The sequence below is a fragment of the Vulpes vulpes genome, chromosome 12 (genome assembly GCF_048418805.1).
Source record: "Vulpes vulpes isolate BD-2025 chromosome 12, VulVul3, whole genome shotgun sequence".
Taxonomy (NCBI): domain Eukaryota; kingdom Metazoa; phylum Chordata; class Mammalia; order Carnivora; family Canidae; genus Vulpes; species Vulpes vulpes.
This window is the reverse complement of record NC_132791.1, coordinates 100,287,295-100,312,147: the sequence shown is the minus strand read 5'-3', so window position 1 is coordinate 100,312,147 and position 24,853 is coordinate 100,287,295. Positions and strand designations below refer to the sequence as shown.

Genomic DNA, 24,853 nt, shown 5'->3' with positions numbered 1-24,853 from the left:
GGGGGGGCCTATCCCAGCTCCAGGAGTCCTGGGAGGGTAGCCACAGTGCAGGGTGCCATGGGACTTGCCAGCCCTCATCTACTTTAGTTCCAGCCATCCCATCAGGGCATCTCTTACCTGAAGCACTCTGAATTGCTCTGTCTCAGCTCCAGCAAAGTCTAGAGGACTTTCAGAGAAGATGGTGGAGTAGGAGGATCTTGGGCTTACCTTGTTCCACAGATAAACTAGGTAACACACAGAACCATGTAAGTAAGCAAGAAAATGACTCAAAGACTGGCATAACAGACTCTCCACAGTAAATGTAGAGGAAAGGCTACATTTAAAAGGGTAGCAAGGGCAGAAATGGGGTCAGGAGGCAAATGAATCTGTGGGAGTGTCCACAGGAGAGAGGGAGGCTATGAGGCATGGAGAGTGGAGAAGAGTGGATCCCGTGCTGGGCTCTCCAGGCATAGGGGGCATGCTCTGGGAAGACAAATCCCCATAAAACTTGGCTTTCAAAGCCAGAGGCACCTGGCTTCTGGAATTTTTACCATCAACCTCAAATCTTAAAGACCAGCTGGCTCAGCACTAGGAGAGCTAGGAGGGCAAAAGGGAACTGAATCTCCACCCTTAAAGAGACAGCACAACAAACAGCACTGATGAGATACAGCACAGAAGCAGCAGTTTAAAAAATGCCTGGGATTTATAGGAAGGAGATTTATTTAATGATCTCAGAGCCTGTCCTGGATGAGCAGGGATATTTGGGAGACTTCCCTAACTATGAAAGAGCTGGCAATACCATTTCCCTCCCCATGCCCCAGCCTAGATACACAGACTCCTGTAGAAGCAACACGATGACAACACTCTCTACCTATCTTGGTAACAGCACACCAGGTATTCTCCTGTGGACCTCCCCCACCCCTCCAAACTAGGAGGCCTTGGGAGTTTTCCCAATCTGGTTACAGATCCCTTCTCTCAAGGACCAGACAGAAAAAATCAACAAGGAAACTGTTTGAAACACTTTCAAACAATGGCTTTGAAAGACACATTGGACCAGATGGATTTAAGAGAGAACATAAATTCTTTTCAAGTGCTCATGGAACATTCTCCAGCAGAGATTATGTGTTAGGCCACAAAACAAGTCTCAACAGATTTGAAATGACTGAAGTCATACCAATGCATCTTTTCTGACAATGCCATGAAACTAGAAATCAACCACAACAGTACACAAATACATGGAGGTTAAATAACATGCTACTAAACAGTGAATAGGTCAACCAAGAATTCAAAAAGGAAATTAAAAAATTTACGGAGACAAAAGAAAATGAAAACACACCACTCTAAAATCTTTGGGATGCTGTAAAAGCTGTTCTAAAAGGGAAGTTTATAGCAAAGCCTACCTCAAGAAGCAAGAAAAATCTCAAACAGCTAACCTTATGCCTAAGAAAGCTAAAAAAAGAACAAGCAAAACCCCAAACCAGCAGAAAGAAGGAAATAATTAAGATTAGAGCAGATACATAGGAAATAGAAAGTAAAAACACAATAGAACAGATCAATGAAACCAGGAGCTGGTTCTTTGAAAGGACCAAGGAAAGTGATAATCCTTTAGCCAGACTCATTAAAAAGAGAGAGAGAGAGTGAGAGAGAGAGGACTCAAATAAACAATATCAAAAATCAAAGAGGAGAGATGACAATCAACAAGACAAATGCAAAGGATTATAAGAGAATACTATGCAAAATTATTTGCCATCAAATTGGGCAGTCTAGAAGAAATGGATAAATTCCTAGAAATGGTATAACCTCCCAAACAGAACCAGGAAGAAACAAAATTTGAGAAGACCGATTAACAGCAAAGAAATTGAGTCAGTGATCAAAAAACTCTCCACAAACAAAGATCCAAGATCAGATGGATTCACAGGTGAATTCTACAAAACCTTTAAAGAATAGTTAATACTTAATCTTCTCAAGTTATTCCAAAAAATAGAAGAGGAAGGAAAGCTTCCAATTTCATTTTATGAGGCCAGCACTACCCTGATACTTAAACCAGATAAAGATGCTGCAGAAAGGAGAACTACAGGCCAGTATCTCTGATGAACATAGATGCAAAAATCCTCAAAAATGCTAGCAAACTGAATACAATAATACATTAAAAAACAATCATTCACTGTGATCAAGTGGGATTTGTTATTGGGATACAAGGGGGTTCAATGTTCTCAAATCAATCAGTGTGATATATCACATCAACAAGAGAAAGTATAAAAGTCATATCATTTCAGTAGATACAGAAAAAGCATTTGACAATACAGAATATCCCTTCCTGATAAAAACCCTCATCAGAGTAGGTTTAGAGTGAATATACTTCAATATAATAAAGACCATATATGACACAGAGTTAACATCATACCCAATGTTGAAAAAATGAGAGCTTTTCCCTTAAGGCCAAGAACAGGACAAGGATATCTACTTTCACCTCCTTTATTCAACATAGTACTAGTCCTAACCACAGCCATCTGAAATCAAGAGGAAATAATAGGCATCCAAATTGGTTAGAATGAAGTACGACTTTCACTACAGTTGATGTGATACTACATACAGAAAACCCTAAAGACTCCACCAAAAAACCAGTAGAACTGAGAAATGAATTCAGACATTTCTCATAAAGGGTTACTATCCAAATCTATAAATAACTTATCAAAATCAACATCCCCCCCTAAAAAAAACCCCAACAACAACAAAAAACAAATAACCCAGCAAGAAATGGGCAGAAGACATGAACACACAGTTCTCCTAAGAAAACCTACAAATGGCCAACCGACACATGAAAAGATGCTCAACATCACTAAATCATCAGCAAAATGCAAATCAGAATGGCTATTATCAAAAACAATAAGTGTTGGTGAGGATGTAGAGAAAAAGGACCCCTCGTGTACTGTTGGTGGGAATGCAAACTGGTGCTGCCACTGGGGAAGATAGTATAGAGGTTCCTCAAAAAACTGAAAAAGGAATTACACCACATGATCCAGTAATCCCACTACTGGGTATTTGCCCAAAGAATACAAAAACACTAGTTTGAAAAGATATATGCACCCCTAAGTTTATAACAGCATTATCTACAATAGCCAAATTATGGAAGCAATCCATGTGTCCCATCAACAGATGAAGGGATAAAGAAGTTGTGGTGTATACACACACAGACACACAATGGAATACTACTCAGCATAAAAAATAATGAAATCTTGCCATTTGCAACAATATGGATGGAGCTAGAGTATGTGATAGTTAAGTGCAGTAAGTCAGACAAAGACAAATACTACATGATTTAACTCATACATGGAATTTATGAAACAAAACGAATGAATGAAGAAAAAAGAGACAAATGAAAAACATACTCTTAACAACAGTTAATAAACTGATGGTTACCAGAGACGTGACTGGTCAAGGATGGGGATGAAGAGGACACTTATCTTGATGAGCCCTGAGTAACGTATAGAATTGTGAAATCACTATACCATTCACCCAAAACTAATACATCCTTGTGTATTAATTATACTAGATTTAAAAATTTTTAATGAAATTTTAAAAAATATATAAATAAACATAATCAGTCTAAATGCTCATATCAAAAGACAGAGTGAATGAATGGATAAAAAAAAATATAAGAACTATCTATCTATATGCAATCTCCAAGACTCTCAGTTCAGACCTAAAAACACATAGACTGGAAGCAAAGGGATGGAAAAAGCTATTTCATGCAAATAGTAGCAAAAAAAAAAAAAAAAAAAAAAACAGCCGATGTAGCAATACTTATACCAGACAAAAAAGACTTTGGGCAAAAAGGAGAATAGGAGATAAAGAAGGGTATTATATAATGATATAGCTATTAATCCTACAAGAGGATATAACAATTGTAAACATCTATGTACCCAACATAGGAGCACTTAATGTATAAAGCAAGTATTAACAGTAACACAATAATAGTAGGAGACTTTAACGCCCCATTTACATCAATGATAGATCAACCAGACAGAAAAAATCAGTAAGGAGACAGCTCTGAACAACACATTAGACCAGACAGACTTAGATATATACAGAACATTTCATCCAAAAACAGTAGAATACACATTCTCTTCAAGTGCACATGGACATTCTCCAGCATAGATCATGTGTTTAGGTCACAAAACAGGTTCTCAATAATTTTAAGATTGAAATCATAGTAAGCATCTTTTCTGACCACAATGCTAATAAAACTAAAAATCAATTTTTTTAAAATTTATTTTTTAATTTTTATTTATTTATGATAGTCACACAGAGAGAGAACGAGAGAGAGGCAGAGACACAGGCAGAGGGAGGCAGGCTCCATGCAGCGGGAGCCCGAGGTGGGATTCGATCCTGGGTCTCCAGGATCGCGCCCTGGGCCAAAGGCAGGCGCCAAACCGCTGCACCACCCAGGGATCCCTAAAAATCAATTTTTAAAAAAACTGGTAAAATCACAAAAACAGAGAAGCCAAACAATATGTTACTTTCAGTAGCATGGATCAGTGAATAAATCAGAGAAGAAATTAAAAAAAAAATCTGAAGATAAATGAAAACATAATGGTTCAAAATCTTTGGGACACAGCAAAAGTGGTTCTAAGAAGGAAATTTACAGCAATCAAGAAACAAGAAAAATTTCAAATAAAAAAATCTACCCTTACAACTACAGGAATTATAAAAAAAAGAACAGATGAAGCCTAATTTTAGTAGAAGGAGAGAGATAATAAAGATCTGAATAGAAAATACGAAATGAAGACTAAAGGAACAATAGAAAAGATCAATGCAACTAAAAGCAGGTTCTTTAAAAAGATAAACAAAATGGATAACCCTTTATCACACTCATCAGGAAAACAGAGGGCTCAAATAAATGAAATCAGAAATAAGAGATGAAAAGTTAAATTTACACACAGAAATACAAAGTTTTTTTTTTAAATTTTATTTATTTATGATAGTCACACACACACACACAGAGAGAGAGAGAGAGAGAGAGGCAGAGACACAGGCAGAGGGAGAAGCAGGCTCCATGCACTGGGAGCCCAATGTGGGATTCGATCCCGGGTCTCCAGGATCGCGCCCTGGGCCAAAGGCAGGCGCTAAACCGCTGCGCCACCCAGGGATCCCCAGAATACAAAGTTTTGTAAGAAACTACTACCAGCAGGGAGTCTCCTTCAGATTCTCTCCCGCTCCTTCTGCCCCATCCCCTCCACCTGTGCATGCCCTCTCTCTCTTTTCCCTCTCTCTCAAATAAATACATCTTAAAAAAAAAATGGGTTAAAGACTTCAATGTGAGAGCTGAAACCACAAAACTCCTAAAGAAAACATAGGCAGTCACCTCTTGGACATCAGCCTTAGTGGAATTTTTCTTCATCTGTCTCCTTCAGGGAAAGGTTAACAAAGGCAAAAATAAACAATTGAGACTACATCAAACCAAAAGTTTCTGTATAACAAAGGAAACCATCAATAAAGTGAAAAGGCAACTAACTTACTGAATGTGAGAAGATACTCGCAAATGATGACATTCATTAAAGGGTCATATCCAAAATATATAAAGAACTCATACAACTCAACACCGAAAGACACCCCACAAATAATCCAATTAAAAGGGCAGAGGATTGCAATAGACATTTCTCCAAAGGAGCCATGGAGATGGCCAAGACACACGTGAAAAGAAGCTCAACATCACTCATCATCAGGGAAATGCACATCAAACCTGCAATGAGATATTTCCTCATACCTGTCTGAATGGCTAGTTCAAAAAGACAAGAAACAACACGTGCTGGTAAGGATGTGGAGAAAGGAAACATTTGTGCGCTCTCAGCAGGAGTGTAAATTGGTGCAGCTACTACAAAAAAAAACCATACGAAGGTCCCTCAAAAAATTAAACACAGAAATACCATATGACCCGGTAATTCCATTTCTGGGTATTCACCAGAAGAAAACAAAAACACTGAACATGAAAAAAAAACCATGAAAGACAAATGCACCCCTATGTTTACTGCAGCATTATTTACAACAGCCAAGACACAGGAGCATCCCAAGTATCCACCAATAGGTAAATGGATAAAGAAGACATGGTACATACATACAATGGAATATTACTCAGACGTGACAAGAACAAGATTTTGCCATTTGCAACAACATGGATGAACCTAGAAGGTATTATGCTAAGTGAAATAGGTCAGATTGGAAAAAAAAAATCATATGATTTCATTTATATGTGGAATCTAAGAAACAGAACAAACAAAACCAGAAATAAACTCATAAACACAGAACAAACTGGTGGTTATCAAAGGGGAGGCGGGTGGGGGGGATGGATGAAATAAAGGAGATTAAGAAATACAAACTTCCAGTCATAAAGTAAATATGTCACAGGGATGAAAAGTACAGGACAGGGAATATAGTCAATAATATTTTAATAATTTTGTACGGTGGCAAAAGGTAACTAAATTTACTATGTAAGCATTTGATAATGTATAGAATTGCTGAATAAGTATGTTTATACCTGAACTAATATATTATTTCATGACAACTGTACCTCAATAAAAAATTAATAATTAAAAATCAATTAACTACTTTATGCATGTAAAATGATTAAGTTTATTTGTTAAATATCTATAAGGAATATATATGTTTTTATGCCTTTTAGATAAGAAAAATCATTAAAATCAAATTTAAATAAAAATTTAAAAAGAAAAATTATTTTTCTTAAACTATTTTGAAGATGTGAAGTTCCATGTGTATTTTTGTAAATGGAGAATAATATTCCTAATTTAGCTAAAATTTATCAAATGCAAATACTCAGAGCTCTTAATAACTATGGATAATAGAACAATTAAACACTCAGGTGACTCACAACTAACCAGAATCATCTTTCTTGACATATACACAAATAAAGAGGTGACAGCAATTTAAATATCCAACTGTCAGGTTAAAAAAAGCAGAGCTATAGCTCTAACGGATACCTCCTCTTGAATCATGAAATTAATCAACTGGATTTTTTTAAAATTACTACATACAGTATCGGAAACTTAATTTATTGCTAACTACAGTAATAAGTAATCAGTTACCTATATGATTTGCAAAATTCAGTTATTCAAGATGAAAACCCTAAAGGTAATATTAGGGCTGTTAATTGAAATTGTTTTGGAAGATTAATAGTCAAACTATTTTGGTTGTTCACTTTACATGAAGTCTCAACTTAAGTCAACTTTAAACAAACTAAAAATCACTAAATGACTATGCAGGACTGAGGTTCAGTTAGCGATCATGAAGTCAAAACTACACAGAGAACAGAACTAAAAACAGTTCCTAAAAGTGAAACGGACACTGACAATTTCTAAGCGTTTTTGAAATCTGAGAAAAGTAAATAAATTGCTGACACTGCAGTGCCATGTGCCCTCTGTTCATGATAGGATGTTTATCTTTTTTAAAATAAATGAGGTAAAAAGCCTTATCACTTAATGTCACACGGCCGGCAGAATACTAATTTTCTATAAAAAAAAAAGTTACCCAGAGTCCACAAACTCTGATGGCTTGTACTAGTTCAATTTCATGGCTGAGAAAATATGAAGATGATAGAGAAGAGACTTTGAGCATCTTAAATAAATATCACAAAGGGAAGGCCTGGGAACTCTGAATCATTGAATCATCCAATTCAGTGAAGTGGAAACCCAAAGCCCTAACGGGTGGCACTGCCACCGCAGTCCTCATCCCCTTGCGACTCCCTGCGGCCACGTTCCAGGACGCAGCGTGGAGTGACACCGGCCGGCAACCACCGTCTCCGGGAGTGACAGGCCTCCTGAGCGGCTCTTTGCAAGACCCCTTTAGAGAGGTGAGCCAATGGCCAGAGCTGCAGTCGCGGCGCAGGCTGGTCAGGGGAGCTCCGAGGCAGGCGCTGGGAGCAGGTGGAGAGACAGGCTCGCCCGCGTCGCCGCGAGGGGATGAGGCTTCGGTGGAGGTGGACACGAGCAAACGGCTGTGACGACCGACGCTCAGGGGCCAAGTCTTGGGCCAGCAACCGCCGGCCACGCGGGAAACCTGTAGAGGCTGCGCCAAGGTCTGCTCCCTCGAGAAACAGCATGCGCCGTCTCCTAATCCTGAACGTAAACCCAATAGTGTAGAACAATGTCAGAGCTAACAATTCCGTTCAACGCAAGCTAATCGTTGGAGAAAACCTTAAATTTAGCTAAATTCATTTAAACCAGGCAGTGCCACACAACGGCCTACATGTTGGATACGCTTCATACTCACACTTTAACTCAAACACAATTGCTCAAAACCTAGGGAGGGCATAAAGCTGGCACATGAGGATTCACGGAAGACAAGATGAATGCCAAAAGGCTCATTTTAACTCAATTCAATAAATATTGAATCTATGATATCCATATATCAACTGTGCACCACCTTGAAAAAGTGAACAAGAGAAACAGTGGAAACTGGATTATATGATGAACCCTCCTACCGAAAAGTGAGAAAAATCACCGCAAAACCAGAGAGCAAGCACTCGAAGCCAACACTCGAGGAGTGCCCCCCCCCCCCCCCCCCCGCTATCCACGGCCTCGCTCACCTGCCCAACGTCGAAGCCTCCCCTGGCCGGCTGGGCCGTGCTACACCTGCGCGTGGGAAGGAAGCGATCGATCGGCCACGGCGCGGATGGTCGCAGAGCAGAGGAGCAGCAAGCAGGTGGTGACCGCTCGGCACGGGAGTGCTGCAGGGACCGGAGGCTGGGGGACACCAGCCCACCTGGAGGGATGAAGGGAAGCTTCCCCAGGAGGCAGGGCCTGGGGCCAGAGCGGGGGCAGGGGCCCTGACCGCCTGCTGCCTGGAGGAGGGCACCGAGCGGGGCGGGACGGAGCGTGGGGCCCTAGCAGCCGCCACACGCCAAGCAGAAGCATTAGCAGCGCCAGGGAGCTTGGGCTTCAGCCTGAGGGAGGACGGGTCTTCCGAAGGGCTCTAATCAGAGGAGTCACTGATTCCGTTTCTGTTTTAGAAAGACCAGCTTTTCAAAAGGGCATAGGTGAACGTGAATCGGGCAAGGTGGGGTGCTGGGACCCAGCAGAGGAGAACCCTCAGGTATCCTGACAGGAAAACTCTAACACATGAAGAGGGGCAGAACTCAGAAATGGGGATGAGAGGACTTGTAACTAACCGTTTCCTAGAACAAGACGGGGAGGGGGGCCTAGGCTGATGTCTTCACCTTCCCAGGGTCAGGAGGTCCAGTAGCAGAGAGAGCGGACCCGGAGATGATGGGAAAGCCAAGGTGCTGAGCTTGCTCGGACAGCTAAGCTGAAGGGGTGTCCGGAATGTTCCGATGGAGAGGTCTACTAGGAAGGTCCATAGAAAGACCTTGAGCTCAGAGTGGAGAGGTTAGGCTGCTGGAGGCACCAGTCAAAGATCAGCAGATGAGATTGCTCAGCGATAGTCTGGGGATAGTCTGGCAAGAACAAAGGAAGTCCTGGGGAAATCAGCAGTGCAAGGCTATGCAGAGGAAGAGAGGCCCGTCCACAGAGGAACTAAGGCTACAACTAGTAGTGGGATCAGGGACGCCGAAGAAAGCCTCAGGAAGACGGTTCAGCGACGGGACGGTTCAACGACGGGACGGTTCAACGACGGGACGGTTCAACGACGGGACTACTACAGAAACACGGAACAGGAAAAGGAGCGAGCGCATCAGACTCCCAACTACAGCTGACCTTTGAACAACGAGGGGACTGGGGCGCAGACCCCTGCACGATGGAAGGTCCACCCAGAACTCTGACTCCCCCAAAAGTCAATTACTAATAGCCTGCTGTTGGCCAGAGCCTTACCAATAACATAAACAGTCAATGGACACGTTTGGTATGTTCCATGTATTATATACTATATTCTTACGATAAAGTACACTAGGGAAAAGAAAATGTTATTAGGGAAATGAGGAAACGTAAATATATGTACAGCGCTGTGCTGTATTAACAAAATCCACACATAAGCAGAACTGCACGGTTCCCCCCGAGTTGTTCAAGGGTCAACTGCGTAGCACTGGAGGTGGATTCAGTGAGAACAGTCTGAATGGCTGGAGGGACGGTGAGGGCAGGCTTCAGGGGATGAGGCATCAAGTGACACAAGAGCACGGATAGCACCAGCATCGAACCTTTGAGGGAACAGCAACAACTTTTCCCAAGCTGGGTTGCAAAGAGAAGAGTGATGGGGAGTTACCGGAGGGGCTGCGACTTACAGTCAGGGCGACCACAGTGTTGGTTTAGCACCCGCTGTCCTAGCCTTACCACCACCCCCACCCCCTCCAGACTCTCGAGAGATTATATTTAATACGGTTATCTTAAGATGGCTGAAATCGAGACGATCAAAACCACAAGTAGTAGGTGATAATTACATGCAAGGCACTGAATCAGATGTTATGAGGACACAAATAACTGAAACCATCTGTCCGTGAGACGCTTAAAACCTAGGATGTGTATGCATGTGTACGGGTGTGCGCACGCGTGTGCAGGTGTTTGCACATGCGTGGCCTGACGCAGTACAACTCCTTTATTTCTGAATATCTGGGATTGCTAAACTACTTCCACGAAAGTTTGGTAGAGCAAAACTAAGACTCTTCTTTTTCCATGAAATAGTTTTTGTACTTAAACACAAGGGGAGGTGCTCCAAATGAGAAAGGAAAAGCGGTCACCGTATGTATGCCATCCCCTCCGCTGCCTTAGACAGGAGATGGAGGCAGGCCAGCCAAGGGAGAAGCAGGAATCAGCCTGGTCCATGAGCTCGGCTCTTTATGTCTAGTTCTTCAGGGAAAAAAAAAAAAAGGGAGAAAGGACAAGGCAGTGACGTTCAGTTCACCAGCAGTGGGCTAAGAACAAGAGGGCCAACACCTGGGTGGTGTGCGTTATCACCTTGAGTAGAAAATAAAGAGATTTTCTGATATCTATCCCTTGGGATTCTGAAACTTTCAGTCAGTGTTCTATAAAAATATTTGAATATTTTGAAGTCTGTGGATGTGTAAAGAATCTCCTCACATCTTTGTTTAAAAATCCTTCCAAAGTGGGGCAATAAAAAAGAGGTAAGAAAATATACACATATATAACATATATGTAGTAAGGAATTGTGAGAGAGGTACAGGGATTCAGAAAACAAAGAATCCTGCCGGGGTTGATGGGAGGAAGACCTCCCAGAAGTAGCACTCCTTTCGGAGATGGGTCCTGAAGGGCCCGAAGCATGCCCGGGCCGGAGGGCAGCCAGGAGGCCGGCAGGGGTCAGCTGCAGGGGTCACTCGTGCAGCCACTGAGCAAACACTTGCTAAGCAGCCATCATGGACCAGCAGCAGTTTAGGTACTGAAGATACAGAATTCAAGAGGCAAAACTTTCTGTTTGTGAATTTGCAAATTTGTGGACTCTTCCAATGGCATTTGCTCACCTGATCTGAATAAAGGTACTAATCATCACTCCTAGTCTAAGTATTCACGTTTCCTTGCAGAAATCCTTGCTGGGAACGTGACATAGTATGTGGCGCATGCACTGTACCTTTCTAAAAGTCCACAGATATTGAAATTCCAAAAGTCATCTGGGGCTAAGAGTTTTGAAAAAGGGATTGTTGATCAAATTCACTTAAAGTGATAAGCAACCCACTAAGTAGGACCTCATGGATTTAGTGTTAATAAACTGAGCCAGTATAAAGGCCAATGCTGGAACCAGGTAGAGCCTAGCACCTGTAAACAGGAACCTCTGTCACACAGTGAAATTCTGCTGTAGAAAAGACCAGCAACAAACTGAACTCAGAGAGACTGTAAATAATTATTTTACAAATAAAATGTGAGTAATTTTCACAGATTAAATATAAAACACCATGTCAACTGTTCAATGGCTATGTCACTTCTTCAGGTTGGTGGCTGCTAAGGTGATGTTTGTGTTTAAGACCCGAATGACAAAAAGGAGTCAGTCCTATGAAGGTAACGGAGAGTTACCACCTAAGCAAAGGGAAAAAAACAAAACAAAAACAAAAACAAAAACAAACAGGCCTGAAGCGGTTAACGTGGAAGGATTTGGAAAGTCTGGGCAACTGTACTAACGTGTAGCTGGAGAGAGGCCACGGGGTGCATTTGTGGGTGTGGGCAAAGCGGAGGACACCAGGCCAGGGCCTGCCCTGCACTGCTTGGCACATTTTACTGTATGTAAAATGGGAAGATATTGCAAGGATTTTAAGATACTAATAGGATCTGATTTAAACTTTAAAAAGATATATTTGGGATATGAACTGTAACCCAGTTTGGACACAGTAAAGTATGTTTACACAAAAGTAACAGAATTTAAGAAAAAAAAAAAAAGATTAATTGTGGCCAGCTGTAGGTAAAAAGCCCCAGATGACTATAATGGCTGTGATTTCAGAAAATAAAATACCTGTGGTTCACGTAAAATATCTTTGATTTAAATTGTTTTTTAGTTCTGACCTACGGCATCACTATATTGTCACCACCTAAAGTGAACACCACACAGTAAAAATCCAAAGGTGTTGAAAGAGTAAACAATCTTATCACCACCTAATAAAAGCATTATTAATAATAAAAGGCGTTTAAAGCAATTAGGTAAAAGAACGAAGATTAACTCAAGCACGTGGACAATTCACGGACACGCCTACACATATACACCTGAGAAGAATCTATGTGTGACATGAACATGACCATCCCCATATAAGACTACTGCTAGATAAAAATGTCATCAGGCAGCTTGGCTCTGTGTACCCCACACTATTCCATACAAAGGAATAACTATCTGGTCCATCAAAAAGTTTATTTGATTCAGCAAGCAACAGTAACTTTTAAAATACATATGATGAAGTGATAAGTGACTCTCATTTGATGTCACGAGATAATACGAGAACTGTGTCAGTCATCCTTCCGTGGTTCAATTTTCTCTGCTAAATTACTATGATAATCATACTCCTACACGTTTTTCTTCTATCCTTCACCTTGTCAGCATTAATAATTAGGTCTTATACAGAAATGACCAGGTTTTTTAAGTAAACTTTTGATGATAGTCACAAAGTCATTGTATTAAACTGTCACTCACAGTCTATTCCATCCATGCAATAAAGACACATCCTGGGAAGCAAATGTGCATTACTAAAATGATCGGATATTACAAGGTATAATTAATTATTTTCTGGAATTTAAGAATAGTTTCAAGCCTTAAGTATGAATAATAAAAAGTGCACTACGTTCCAAACTATCAAAAATCGGTTTAAGCCAGGAGAAAGTTAAAATCAGACTAGCGGGGAAAAAAATGGATAGAAAAAAAAAAGCATTTTAAGAATATACTAATTGATAAAAATCCATATTTATTGACCTAGATGCCCTGGGCTACTTTCAGAGAACTGTAGTAACTTGAAACCATTTACCTGTTGGAGGTAGGCAGTCTTTCCAATCAAAATAGCCTGCATAAATTCCAGGTTCTAAGGAGCCAACGATAGGATCTGCTTTCAACTCGATGTAATTTTCAAAGAGTCTTTGGTCTAATTCTTTCAACGAGGCCATGCTAACCTATAAACACATAATAAAGAATAACTGAGTTTTCTAGTTGAGCATGAGGGAAAAAGTAAAATAATATGTCAGTATATTTTAAAAGTACTTATCAACTTTCCTCCAAAAAGAAATCATGATTTTATTTATTTTCAGTAACAAAGACCCCTCTCTTAATACAGCTTATTTAACAAGGTTTAAACCTCATGAATGGACGATACCCAGAAAGTTCAGCCCACATGAGCTGTGAGTTCCTGCTGGTAATGGAAGTAGATGGGGTGAGGAAGGTAGCCTCGGTCATCCACGTCTACGCCTGGTCTCACTGGCACTCAAGAGGCCAAGAAGTTGCCGAGGAGATGGGTAGAGTCCTAAATTTGGGAATAAAGAGTCTGTGGGCTCAGGGGCCTCTGTAGTGGATGAGGGGGGACTTGTCTGCTTCTATACCATATAGCCTGGCATATATCAACAGAAATGTGTGTCCCACACTGAAGTTCAGCTGTAGAAAAGACAAGCAACAACTTGGACTCAGAGAGATAATGAAAACCTTTAAGGAGATTAATGTACATACAATACAAACGAAGACTTTGTGGAGAGAACACAAATGATTTTCGAAGCTAACAACTGAGTGACTGGGGGGACCAATGGTCACTACTGAGACTGAAACTAAGTGCAATAAGTACTTCAAAGCACAGAGTAAAAATGTAAAGAGGGGGACGCCTGGGTGGCTCAGGGGTTGAGCCTCTGCCTTGGGCTCAGGTCGTGACCCCGTGGTCCTGGGATCGAGTCCCGCATTGGGCTCCCCATAGGGGGCCTGCCTCTCCCTCTGCCTGTGTCTCTGCCTCTCTCTGTGTCTCTCATGAATAAATAAATAAAATCTTAAAAAAGATGTGAAGCGGTGGAAATTAGGAAGGAAGAGACTTAGAAGATAAATCCAAGGACTCTTATATGAAAGGAAACAGAAATTCAAGTAGAATAATATGAACTATCACAGAAGAGATAATAATTAAACAAGCAACAGAATAAAATGTCCGGCTCTAAAGACTGACTTTGCGATTTGAATCAGCTTGTTGGGTTCTCGGCTAGACTTATGAGACACTGCAAAAACTGTTAAAAGGCCTAATGTCTAGATAATTAAGAAAGAAAAAGAAAATTCTTAGCTTCCAGTTCAAAAAAAAAAAAAAAAAAAGGAATTATGTATGTACAAAGAACAATCAGCCTGACATCAGATTTCTCAGATAGAACACTGGAACTTAAAGTCACTAGAATAATATCTACAGGAATAAAAGGAATTCAGTCAAAGAATCCTATATTGAGCCAAGGTGTCGTTCACTTAACAGAGTCCAAGAAACATACTTTTGGCTATGCAAAGATTCAAAGAATATGTATCACTCATTTACTGCAAAAGTGCTGTATCCTCAAAGTAGCAGACTGAGAAGGATGAACAACTGAGGATAACAGTGGCAGGTAATGAACTCCAAGTTCCCTTCTACCCTCCTTCATCCCCCTCTTTCTCTAATATTTAGGAACATAAACCTAAACAGATAATTAGACCGACTCTGGACATGTGAAATAAAAAGTATGACAACATAGAGGAAATTGAAAAACTGAAAAACAGAACTTTCTCAAAATGGCACACACAGTCCTCTATGTATTAAACTGAGTTCATTACCTAAAATGCGTCCACACAGGCATTTAAGAAAGAAATTTCACACACACACTTTTTCATAGGATAGAGCCTGAGAGCATTTCCTACTTTGTCTAATGAGACAAGCAAAACCTGATGTCAAAACCTGATGAGGATATTGCAATAAAAGAATATTACAAAGCAACAGCAGCCCTCATGAACCAAAAACATAAAAATCCTAAGAAACTACTGGCAAATTGAATCTGTAAGTAAATAAAAAGAATCTATTATAAAAAAGTGAAATTCTTTCCACAGATGACCAAAAAAAAAAAAAAAAAAAAAAAAAGGATTTGATAAATGTCTCCACGCAGCACTTAATTCAGGATTGTACTAGAGATATTTGTCCATGCAATATAGTAAGAAAAATATCAGGAAATAAGTAAAACTGTCTTTTTAAGACATACTCAAAAGCTGCAATAATATATGTATAATAACACAATAGTAACATAATACTTAATAAGATCATAGACCTGAGTGTAACAGCTAAAGTTTTAGGTGGGAAAAGCCTCTGGGAAAAAAATATTCAGGACACTAGACCAGGTAAAAATTCTGACAGTATATAAAAAGCATTAAACATTTTTAAAAATGATAAATTGGATCTCATCAAAATAAGAAATCTGTCCTCCAAAGACAGCACTGTAAAAACAAAACAGCAAGCCATAGTCTGGGAGGAAAAATACGTATCTGAAAGTCACAGATAGAAAGGTAAAGAATCCAATTAAAACATATGCAAACAAACCGGAAAAGGCACTTCCAGAAAGAAGATATCTGAATATAAGTATCTAAGGGTATAAGAAAAAGGGCTTAACATCATTATTTACCAGAGAAACTGAGTGTTCGTAAGGACAATGGGGAGCAACTGGAATCCTCCTACACTGCCGCAAAATGAGATATCCCCTCTGGGAAACTATTCGGGATTCCTCATCAACTTAGTCCACGTCCGGCGATCCCAAGATGAGCGAGTACAGATGTCCACAAAAGACTTTCCCAGCAGTGTTCACAGCAAGTCTATTCATAAAAGCCTTAAGCTGGAAGCAACCCAATGTCTCTTACAATGACAATCATCAAACAAAACTGAGTCATCCAAACCCAGCAATAAAAGCAAATAAGTTACTTACAGAAACAACAATTTAGATGAATCTCAAAAATCATTAAGTCGGAGCAAAAGCAGCTAGACACAAAAGATTACTGACTGCATGATTCCATCTTACGTGAAGTCAAAGAACGGGCAAAACTGATGTAGCTACGTTTACTTGACCCTACTATGCAAGGAAAAGGTCTGTCCGTCACTAAAGCATTATCCAATAGTGATGAATAAAGTTAAATGAAAAACATCCTTCAAGAAAACCACAGTCTAACATGGAAGAAAGGCAAGAAAATATTGATAGAACATTCAGAGAACATGGCTTACGTTAAGGTAGACAGGGTGCTCATGGGGCGCTTCTGATGGCCCAGGGAAAGGCTGTCTTAAGGGAGAAAGAGGTGCTAATTTAGTAATCATGCAGTCAGAAGTAGATGTATTCACACCTTCCTACATAGGAGAACATAGGAGCACCTCTTAAAGTGCCCCGGGTGGCTCAGTGGTTGAGCGCCTGCCTTCGGCCCAGGGCGTGAGCCTGGAGACCCGGGATCGAGTCCCGCATCGGGCTCCCTGCGTGGAGCCTGCTTCTTCCTCTGCCTGGGTCTCTGCCTCTCTCTCTCTGTGTCTCTCATGGATAAATAAATAAAATCTTAAAAAAAAAAAATAACGTACTTCAAGGAGCTGGTAGTAACACTTACAGAAGAACAGAACGCATTAGGAGATGGCATTTCATACGGAGGGACAAACAAGGCCTGCGACAATGTACCACGGCACCTGCTTAGGCAGAAACACGCACGTGGAAAGACACTCCCGGGCGCACAGCTGACCTGCAGAGGAGCAAGCGTGCACGCCGGAGAAGCTGGCGCCTTCGGCAGATGTCTCACTTCCTCAATTTCTATACAGTCGTCTTCAACTCATTCGAAATAGTTAAAAAATAATCATTGATTTTAATGTTCCCAGTTTAGATTCTCTAATTTGCTATTTAAAAAACATTCTTGTTAAAAGTGCTTCTTAAATAGTACGCTTCAGAGAAAGAAAAAATAATTTTAAAAACGTTAATCTCATTTCAAAGATGACAGAAAGAGTACACTGAACTGAGTGATCTCCACCGAAATGAAATCATCAAACTACAATGAGAACATCTATCCAAGGAAGTATGGGTAACTAGGTTCGTCAAATTAGGATGCTTCTTAACAATTTTTACAAATGGACGGCCAGACAAGTGGCAAATTGATATTACTCTGTGTTATTGAAACAAAACTTGTCAAATGTGGACCAATAAATGCCAAGTAAATAATTTCTAAAAAAGAACTCTTAATCCCTAGTAACGGTGGCACTATTAAAACAAAACTAAGGGCAGCCCGGGGGGCTCAGCGGTTTAGCGCCTGCCTTCAGCCCAGGGCCTGATTCTGGAGACCCGGGGTCGAGTCCCACATCGGGCTCCCTGCAGGGAGCCTGCTTCTCCCTCTGCCTGTGTCTCTGCCTCTCTCTCTGTGTCTCTCATGAATAAATAAAATCTTTAAAAAATAATAAAAGAAAAATAAAAGAAAACTAAAACAGGACGAAACGGGATATACTGTCACCCTGAAACAGAAGGACGCATAACGTCTCTAGGACTTAACGAGAGCCATCATTGCCATCATTCCTCGCTTCCCTCACCTTCCGCTGTGGTTCTAACCTGGCGACTTACCACTAATCTTTATCAAATTCCCCAAACTCTTCCTTTTCTGTCAATTTTTTTTAGTGAGATTAACCGTCTCACATCTCATTATTGCGGCTTCTCATAACTGCTCCCATCTTCTTAACAGGGATAGTCCTTTACTTGGCTCTACAATACTATTTGATTTGGCCACTTACACAGAACGGTCTAAGGGGCATGGGAAATAACTTTACTGCCATTACCTCTTACACTGATGTTTGAGATCATACCAGCAGAGTAGGTTAATCATTTTCCTTTACTTAGTAACAAAATCAAAGAGCTTCTGGAAATGAAAAACAACTGAAGTATAATGTCAATACACAGCAAATTTCACCAAGATTAGATACAAATGAAAAAGTCAATGAGAAGAGAGAGCTGAATGAATTATTCTGAATCGTTAGAAAGAATTAAAGATTTGGAGGGTGGAAACGTGAACAAAAAATGTAAGAGACGTGGAGAACAGAGTGAAAAGGTCTAACATCCCACTGGAGGTCTTAAAGGAGAGAAAAGAGTGAATAGAGAAGAATAAATATTGAAAGGGGTTACAGCTGAGAATTTTTCAGAACTCAGGTGATTAAAGGTATCAACTGGAGTCAGGGGGAAAAAGGCCAACAAAATACACCAAGAGACACATCATAGAGCAACTATGAAATATTACAAACAAAATTAAAAAGATCTAAAAAAGCAGCCAAAGAAAGACATAGAGCTACAGAGATAGAGGGACATTCACAGCCTTAAATGCTTGTCTTAAAAAGGTTGAAAGGTTTGGAATCAATGAGATACATAAATAAAACAATTAAGCTAAGTGCTCATATTACTGCGGCAGAAAACAAGGACATAAACAGAGATTAGTAAAGCCAAAATTTGGTTTTTGAAAAGACTCTGACCAAGAAAAAAGACTGAAAATATTAACTCTAGAAAGGGATCATAATCTTAGATGCAGCTGGAGTTGAAATAATATGAAACTATTATAAAACAATTTTATGCCAATAAATTTAGAAACTTAGGCAAAATGGACAAAGTACAAGAAAAATACAGATGACCACAAGTAATAAGAAGAAAGAGAAAACTACAATGGTTCTTTGACCATTAAAGAAATTGAACCAGTCATTAAAAATCATCTCACGAAGAAAGAACCACAGAGTTCTTGTAAATATCCAAAAAATAAATAAGTCCAATGTTATATAAGCTGAGAGGGAGAAAAAAAGGGATATAATCTTTGTTTTACAAGTTAGCATAAACTACATGCAGCAACGTGGATACATCTCAAAAACAATTCTGAGTAGGAAAAACAAGTCACAGAAAAATACATACCATATAATCCCGTTTATGTTATTTAGAAACAGGTGATATTAAACAATGGATTATTTAGAACCCACAAAATGCAGATATAAGTGTCCATAAGGGAAAAAGGATGATACAGATGTGCAGGGAACAAAGGGTCCAGGGGAATATGCTCCATTTCTTCAGCTTGACAACAGGTGTGCATGTGTTCACTTTATTCTTCTATCTCACGCCTACATAATCTAGTTTTTGGTACAGATAAAAATATTTAATACAAAAATACCTGAAAATAATTTTGTAATGTAGAAAAGAAACATACCGTGTTACACTGATGGTGATGTAACGTGTTGACAATGTTATTCTAATGTTATAAGCAAAGTATTAATAGGATTTGGCCAATTTTGCAGTTTGGGATGTCTAGTGCCAGGCCAGAAAGCACTCTGGATTCAGAACGAGAATACTTAAATTTGAGTTGTTTGCTCTGCTACTTACAAGTCAAGTCAGGAACCTGTCTGAGCATCTTTCCATATGAAAAAAATGGAGTTCAGAATACTTTCCTTAAGTATCAGAGGATCATTTGCACTAAAAAATGTATTTATGAGGGGCGCCTGGGCGTCTCAGTCAGTTAAGCAGCCAGTTCTTCATTTCGGCACAGGTCATCATCTCAGGGTCCTGGGATCGAGCCCCCCATCAGGCTCCACTCAGCAGGGAGTCTGCTTGTCCCCCTCTTCCTTGTCCCTCCCCCGCACGCTCTCATTCTCTCAAATAAATAAATCTTTTTAAAAACGTGTATACGAAACCATTCTCATTTTAAATGATCATTGGTCATTAAATTTTAATAAACTAAAACACATAGTATTTGTGTCCTATTTAAATATAAAATTGTAATATGATTTTAACATAATTTGATTAATTAAATATAATTAAAATTGATTCTACTTTTGAAGAGGAGGCTCAAGATGAAGGGAATTAGCAACTGGCCATTTTTATGCCTCTATTGGTAGAAATACCTACAAGAAAGCAGGAGGAAATACGCGTTGAAGAACCTTCAGTAAACTACTAAATCCTACCTGGAAAGCGGTTTGGGAGAGTGTCTAACGTCTGGTGACCCTAAGTTAGAAGCCCGTGGTGAACCATCATTTCCGAGGGCAGAAACAGAGTCACAGAATGGATAACAAACTGTTGTGTGAACAACGTGCCCCCACGGGTTTTCTGGGATCGATGCCTCTAGAGATTTCTGTCGTCTGATAAGGGAACTATGAAAAACAGTGGCGGCTGGCAGTATTTCTCCATTAATGCAAGAGAGATACTTACTTGGTTGGCATCATGAAATTAATGGATCCACTCATAATAATGCAATCAGCACAAATGTTACCATCTAAATCTGATGGATGACATACACTGATTCATTCAATATGCAACCAAGTGATATTCAACGCTAGTCATAAAAAATGCTATTCTGAGTGTGAAAAAACAGTCCATCGTTTATTCTAAGCTGTACCAATGGATCCAACATATTACCTTGGTTTTCAAAATGGTATCAGCAACTCTCTCTAAAATAAATAAGTAAATCAACCTTAAAAAAAAAAGTGGGGGGAGCACCCAGGCGCAATCAGTTAGGCGTCCACCTCTTGGTTTCAGCTCAGGTCATGACCTCGGGTCCGGGGATCTGGCCCCAGGTCAGGCTCTGTGCTCAGCAAGGAATCTACTTGAGACTTTCTCTCCCTCCCCCTCCCCCCATCTCTTTCTCAAATATATAAATAAATCTTTGAAAAAAGATTTAACAAGACTAGGAAGGGTATCTGAGCCTACTTGTCTGTCAACTTCATTTTATTTCTTTAACCTGTCAACTGAAGCAGTAGTTACTTCCTAACTTTGTAAAAACCTAAAGAAAACCAAACTTACTGCTTCTGTTACATGCAATTCTTAATCATTTATTTTTTAAATAAATAAATAAATTTGTGTCACTACTACTGTTACCACACAAAAACAAAGTGTTCACTTTCTACAAATACTAATTCTTTACTGCAGGAGAGCACCTTGCAATTCTCAACACAAAAATTTCTGGAAATAAACTGAACATTTGGCCTTACAGCCTTAAGTCATAACATTTCTCATCAGGATGATTAATCTTTACGAAAAGGCAGGAAAACAAGACAGAGCCACCCACTTTGACATTTTCATTCTTTGAAGAAAAAAAAAAATCCATTTCTAGTTCACAAACTGTAACTATCATTTGTAAAAATATGCAATCCATCAACAGTACTTTTTGATTACAAGATTAACAAGATCATTATCTTTCTTATTTTCTGCACTAAGAAAACTGTAAAAGTGGTTCTAGCTTAGTTTTACTTAGAAATCTGATAAACCTTTGCCCAAGAACCAACCAACCTTTAATAAGAAGGTCATTTCATTTTTCAAGTAAGCAGAAGTTGGTTCTTTTTCCTTTTCTGCTTACTTGAAAAAATATAAACAACAAAGTATAACATCTAAAAAAAAATCTGTTGATTTATACAGCATTCATCTTTGTCTAACTTTGCTACGTTCGTGGATTAGAGAGTGGAGAGCAGTAGTTTGCAGGTAATTACTGAGCACCCGATAGCGGTTCTATGCCAGTCTCGTGTGTGTCTGTGTCTCTGTGCTGGAGCACCCGTGCCCTTGCCCAAGCAGCAAAAAGCAAAAGCCTCCTGTGGTCATCGGGAAAGGGGAGGGGAGAGGAAGAAGAGGTGTCAATAAGCAGGGGGAGGTTTACTGCAGGCTCAGGGAGTCTGCTCTTGGCTCTAAAGTCAAAGCTTTAACCTAAAAGGAAACAAATCTGAGATGATTCTTAAAGATTTGGGTTTGATGCCTTCTTCCTATCTCTCTGCCTTCCTTTCAGCAGCCTGGGTAGGGAGTAAATCAGCTTTTGCCTTGAGAAAGCTTTGATCTAGAGAAAAGAAGAGATTAAATTAATGATTTAAGGGGAGTTATAAGAAGGGCAAGAACCATTCAGAGTCAGGGTGGGGTGAAGATGGGCAAAGTATATGGCTGTGGAGGGGATAAGGAGAAAAAAATATAGGACAAGCAAAAGAGAGAGTGTCCTAAGAAAATAGCTTGGAAACTAAATTGATAAAACCACCAACCTGTTCATATGACATAATTCACTTACCTGTGTTATTTTCTCTATTCCCTGGAAGTTATGCTTTTCAAAATGTTCCGCTATATTTAGGAAGGTGTGACGTTCTAGGTAGCAGCAGTTACTTAGGACTATCAAAAGTCTCTGTTCCTAAAAGCCAAAACAAAGGTTTAGAAAATTACACTTACAGGAACAAACTGGGTAACAGTTATCGTTTGTTAAATTTAACTACAATTTCTTCATGTTTACTATCAATATTCTTTTTTTTTGATACTATCAATATTTAATGTTTTGTTTTTCTTGGCTCCTTTTCCCCCCAATAATAATATAGAGAGAAACAATATAATTCCATAATTTACTGCTTGTCATTACATAATGCACAGAAGAGTCAACTAATGGTGCCCTTGCAATTTAATATCCAGTTCATTAGTAAGGTCTGATCGGCTGTTGTCCTTATGAAAGGGGTTCTACTTTACTGGTTACTCTAATGTTTTTTGTAGCAGAAAAAAGCCTCAAAAATGCGTGTTTTAAAATAACTACAAAAAAAAAAAACCCGCAAAAATTCATAGAAAATCATTCATAAATTTTTCATAACTTGAAAAGGAGTTATAATGCCATCCACGTGATGGGTTCCTCCCAAAACTGGGCCTTCACAGATGTCTTTTATGTAGAATAGTTTTCCTCTTACGGGGAGTGATGGACAGAGGCGAGGGGACCCCCCCCCCCCTCCACAGCATCAAGTCACCCAGGGGCTAGAGCCCCATAGTCTGTGTTCTCCGGGGTTCTAGCCAGCTTTAAAGTGATTTCTCATTACAACTGCCAGACCCCAGGAATGATGAATAAACATCATTTTACAGTTCAGAAGAACTATTTTTGTAAACAGAATTCCAGGAATGGCCGTTATCACTGTGGCTGTGGCTCACCAAAAACACTTTTCCCGTGCTCCCTCAGTGTGAGAGCATTCTCCAGAACAACAGTGACTAATTTAGAGCCTTGATTTAAGATCCTCTGACTAAACACTAAGGCAAAACTACTTTCCAGGAAAAATTTTCAACCGTATTTTGCTTACTATTTTGTACATGATCTATGTTAAAGTCAATATAATAAATGTGAAAAATGAATAGAGAGATACCTGTCTTGAGTTACACTCTGAACTCAACTGCCAAGCCCCAATAATTTCATTTAGCTCCATCAAAAATTTTAAAACTTAGTAAATTTTTTAATTTAAAATATTATATTCTTTATTGCTGGCAGAGTATGGCCCATTCAATGTTTTTTTTTTTTTTTTGCCAACAAATATAATTAAAGGGCAAGGAGTTATTATTATTATTTTTTTTTAATTTTTATTTATTTATGATAGTCACACACAGAGAGAGAGAGGCAGAGACACAGTCAGAGGGAGAAGCAGGCTCCATGCACCGGGAGCCCGATGTGGGATTCGATCCCGGGTCTCCAGGATCCTGCCCTGGGCCAAAGGCAGGCGCCAAACCGCTGCGCCACCCAGGGATCCCAAGGGCAAGGAGTTATTAAAGTACCTTCAAACAAACGAAAGGTTGTGAATGGCCTTGAATTAATCTATGCAAGGAAAATAAATGATAAAACAAGGAAAAGGGATTATGGTATGCATAATTCCTTCACATTTTGTGAATAAATGGCCAGTGAAAGCCAAAAAGAAAGCATTAAGCAGCACTTCATAGGCACACAGGCCAGGCTGGGATATCTCTTTGATTATTCTCCTTGTAATCTGCATGTTTGTTTTCTTTTTTTCCCCAAATGAAAAATAACTTGAGTGATCTTAAGTCTTACTCTTGTGAGTGCATTTTTCTCCTGAAATCTAACCAATCAGAAGAAATGAAAATGGGAAGAATAACTGAATGCTACCATAACCAAATTCTTAAACTTGATTAATTAAAAGCTTACTAAGAACTTAGATAAATATGTATGTTCGAAAATAACAAGTCCACCTATCCAAGGCAGTACTCGCCAGTTAGGCATTGCTTCAATTATTTCTCACAGAATCTCTGAGATGTAGGCACTACCATTCCAATTTTGTCCAGAAAATTAGACACCCCCAATGACATGCTCAAGATTATTTAGTTAGTAAGAAGACAGCCAGGAAGCAAACTAGTGTCTCTTGACTCCAAACCTGGGCCATAACCGCCTCTTTGCTGGATTATAGAACAAGACGATCTCAATAATCTGGGCCAAATCTAAAGCAGTATCATCCAAATGCAGAGAACATACGAACTGAATTTGGCATCAAATGAACAACTTTAAGGAATAAAACGGGAGAGATACGATCCTAGAACAGCAGAAGCAAGTATGAAGCAGCCGGGGTGTGGCTGACATAGGCTCATGGTGAGTCCATGGAGACTAACCTAATCCACCCTTTGGCTGCTTCCCAGTTGCCAGGGCCACAGCCCCACCCTGTGCTCCGCCCTCTCTGCCCTTGCAAGGACACCGCTGGGCTAAGAGG

At 39.7% G+C, this 24,853-nt stretch overlaps 1 protein-coding gene across 15 annotated transcripts in view; it reads right to left on the bottom strand.

Moving 5' to 3' along the window:
* Positions 1-24,853, bottom strand: part of EXOC2 (exocyst complex component 2) — a 214,910-nt gene that overhangs the window by 50,169 nt on the left and 139,888 nt on the right. For all 15 annotated transcript variants that reach the window (XM_072729245.1, XM_072729255.1, XM_072729259.1 and 12 more), the window contains 2 exons: positions 22,411-22,527; positions 13,394-13,535 (listed from right to left, as the gene is read on the bottom strand). In XM_072729245.1, the coding sequence (XP_072585346.1) occupies positions 13,394-13,535; positions 22,411-22,527 (259 nt within the window). The remainder of the gene's footprint in view (positions 1-13,393; positions 13,536-22,410; positions 22,528-24,853) is intronic.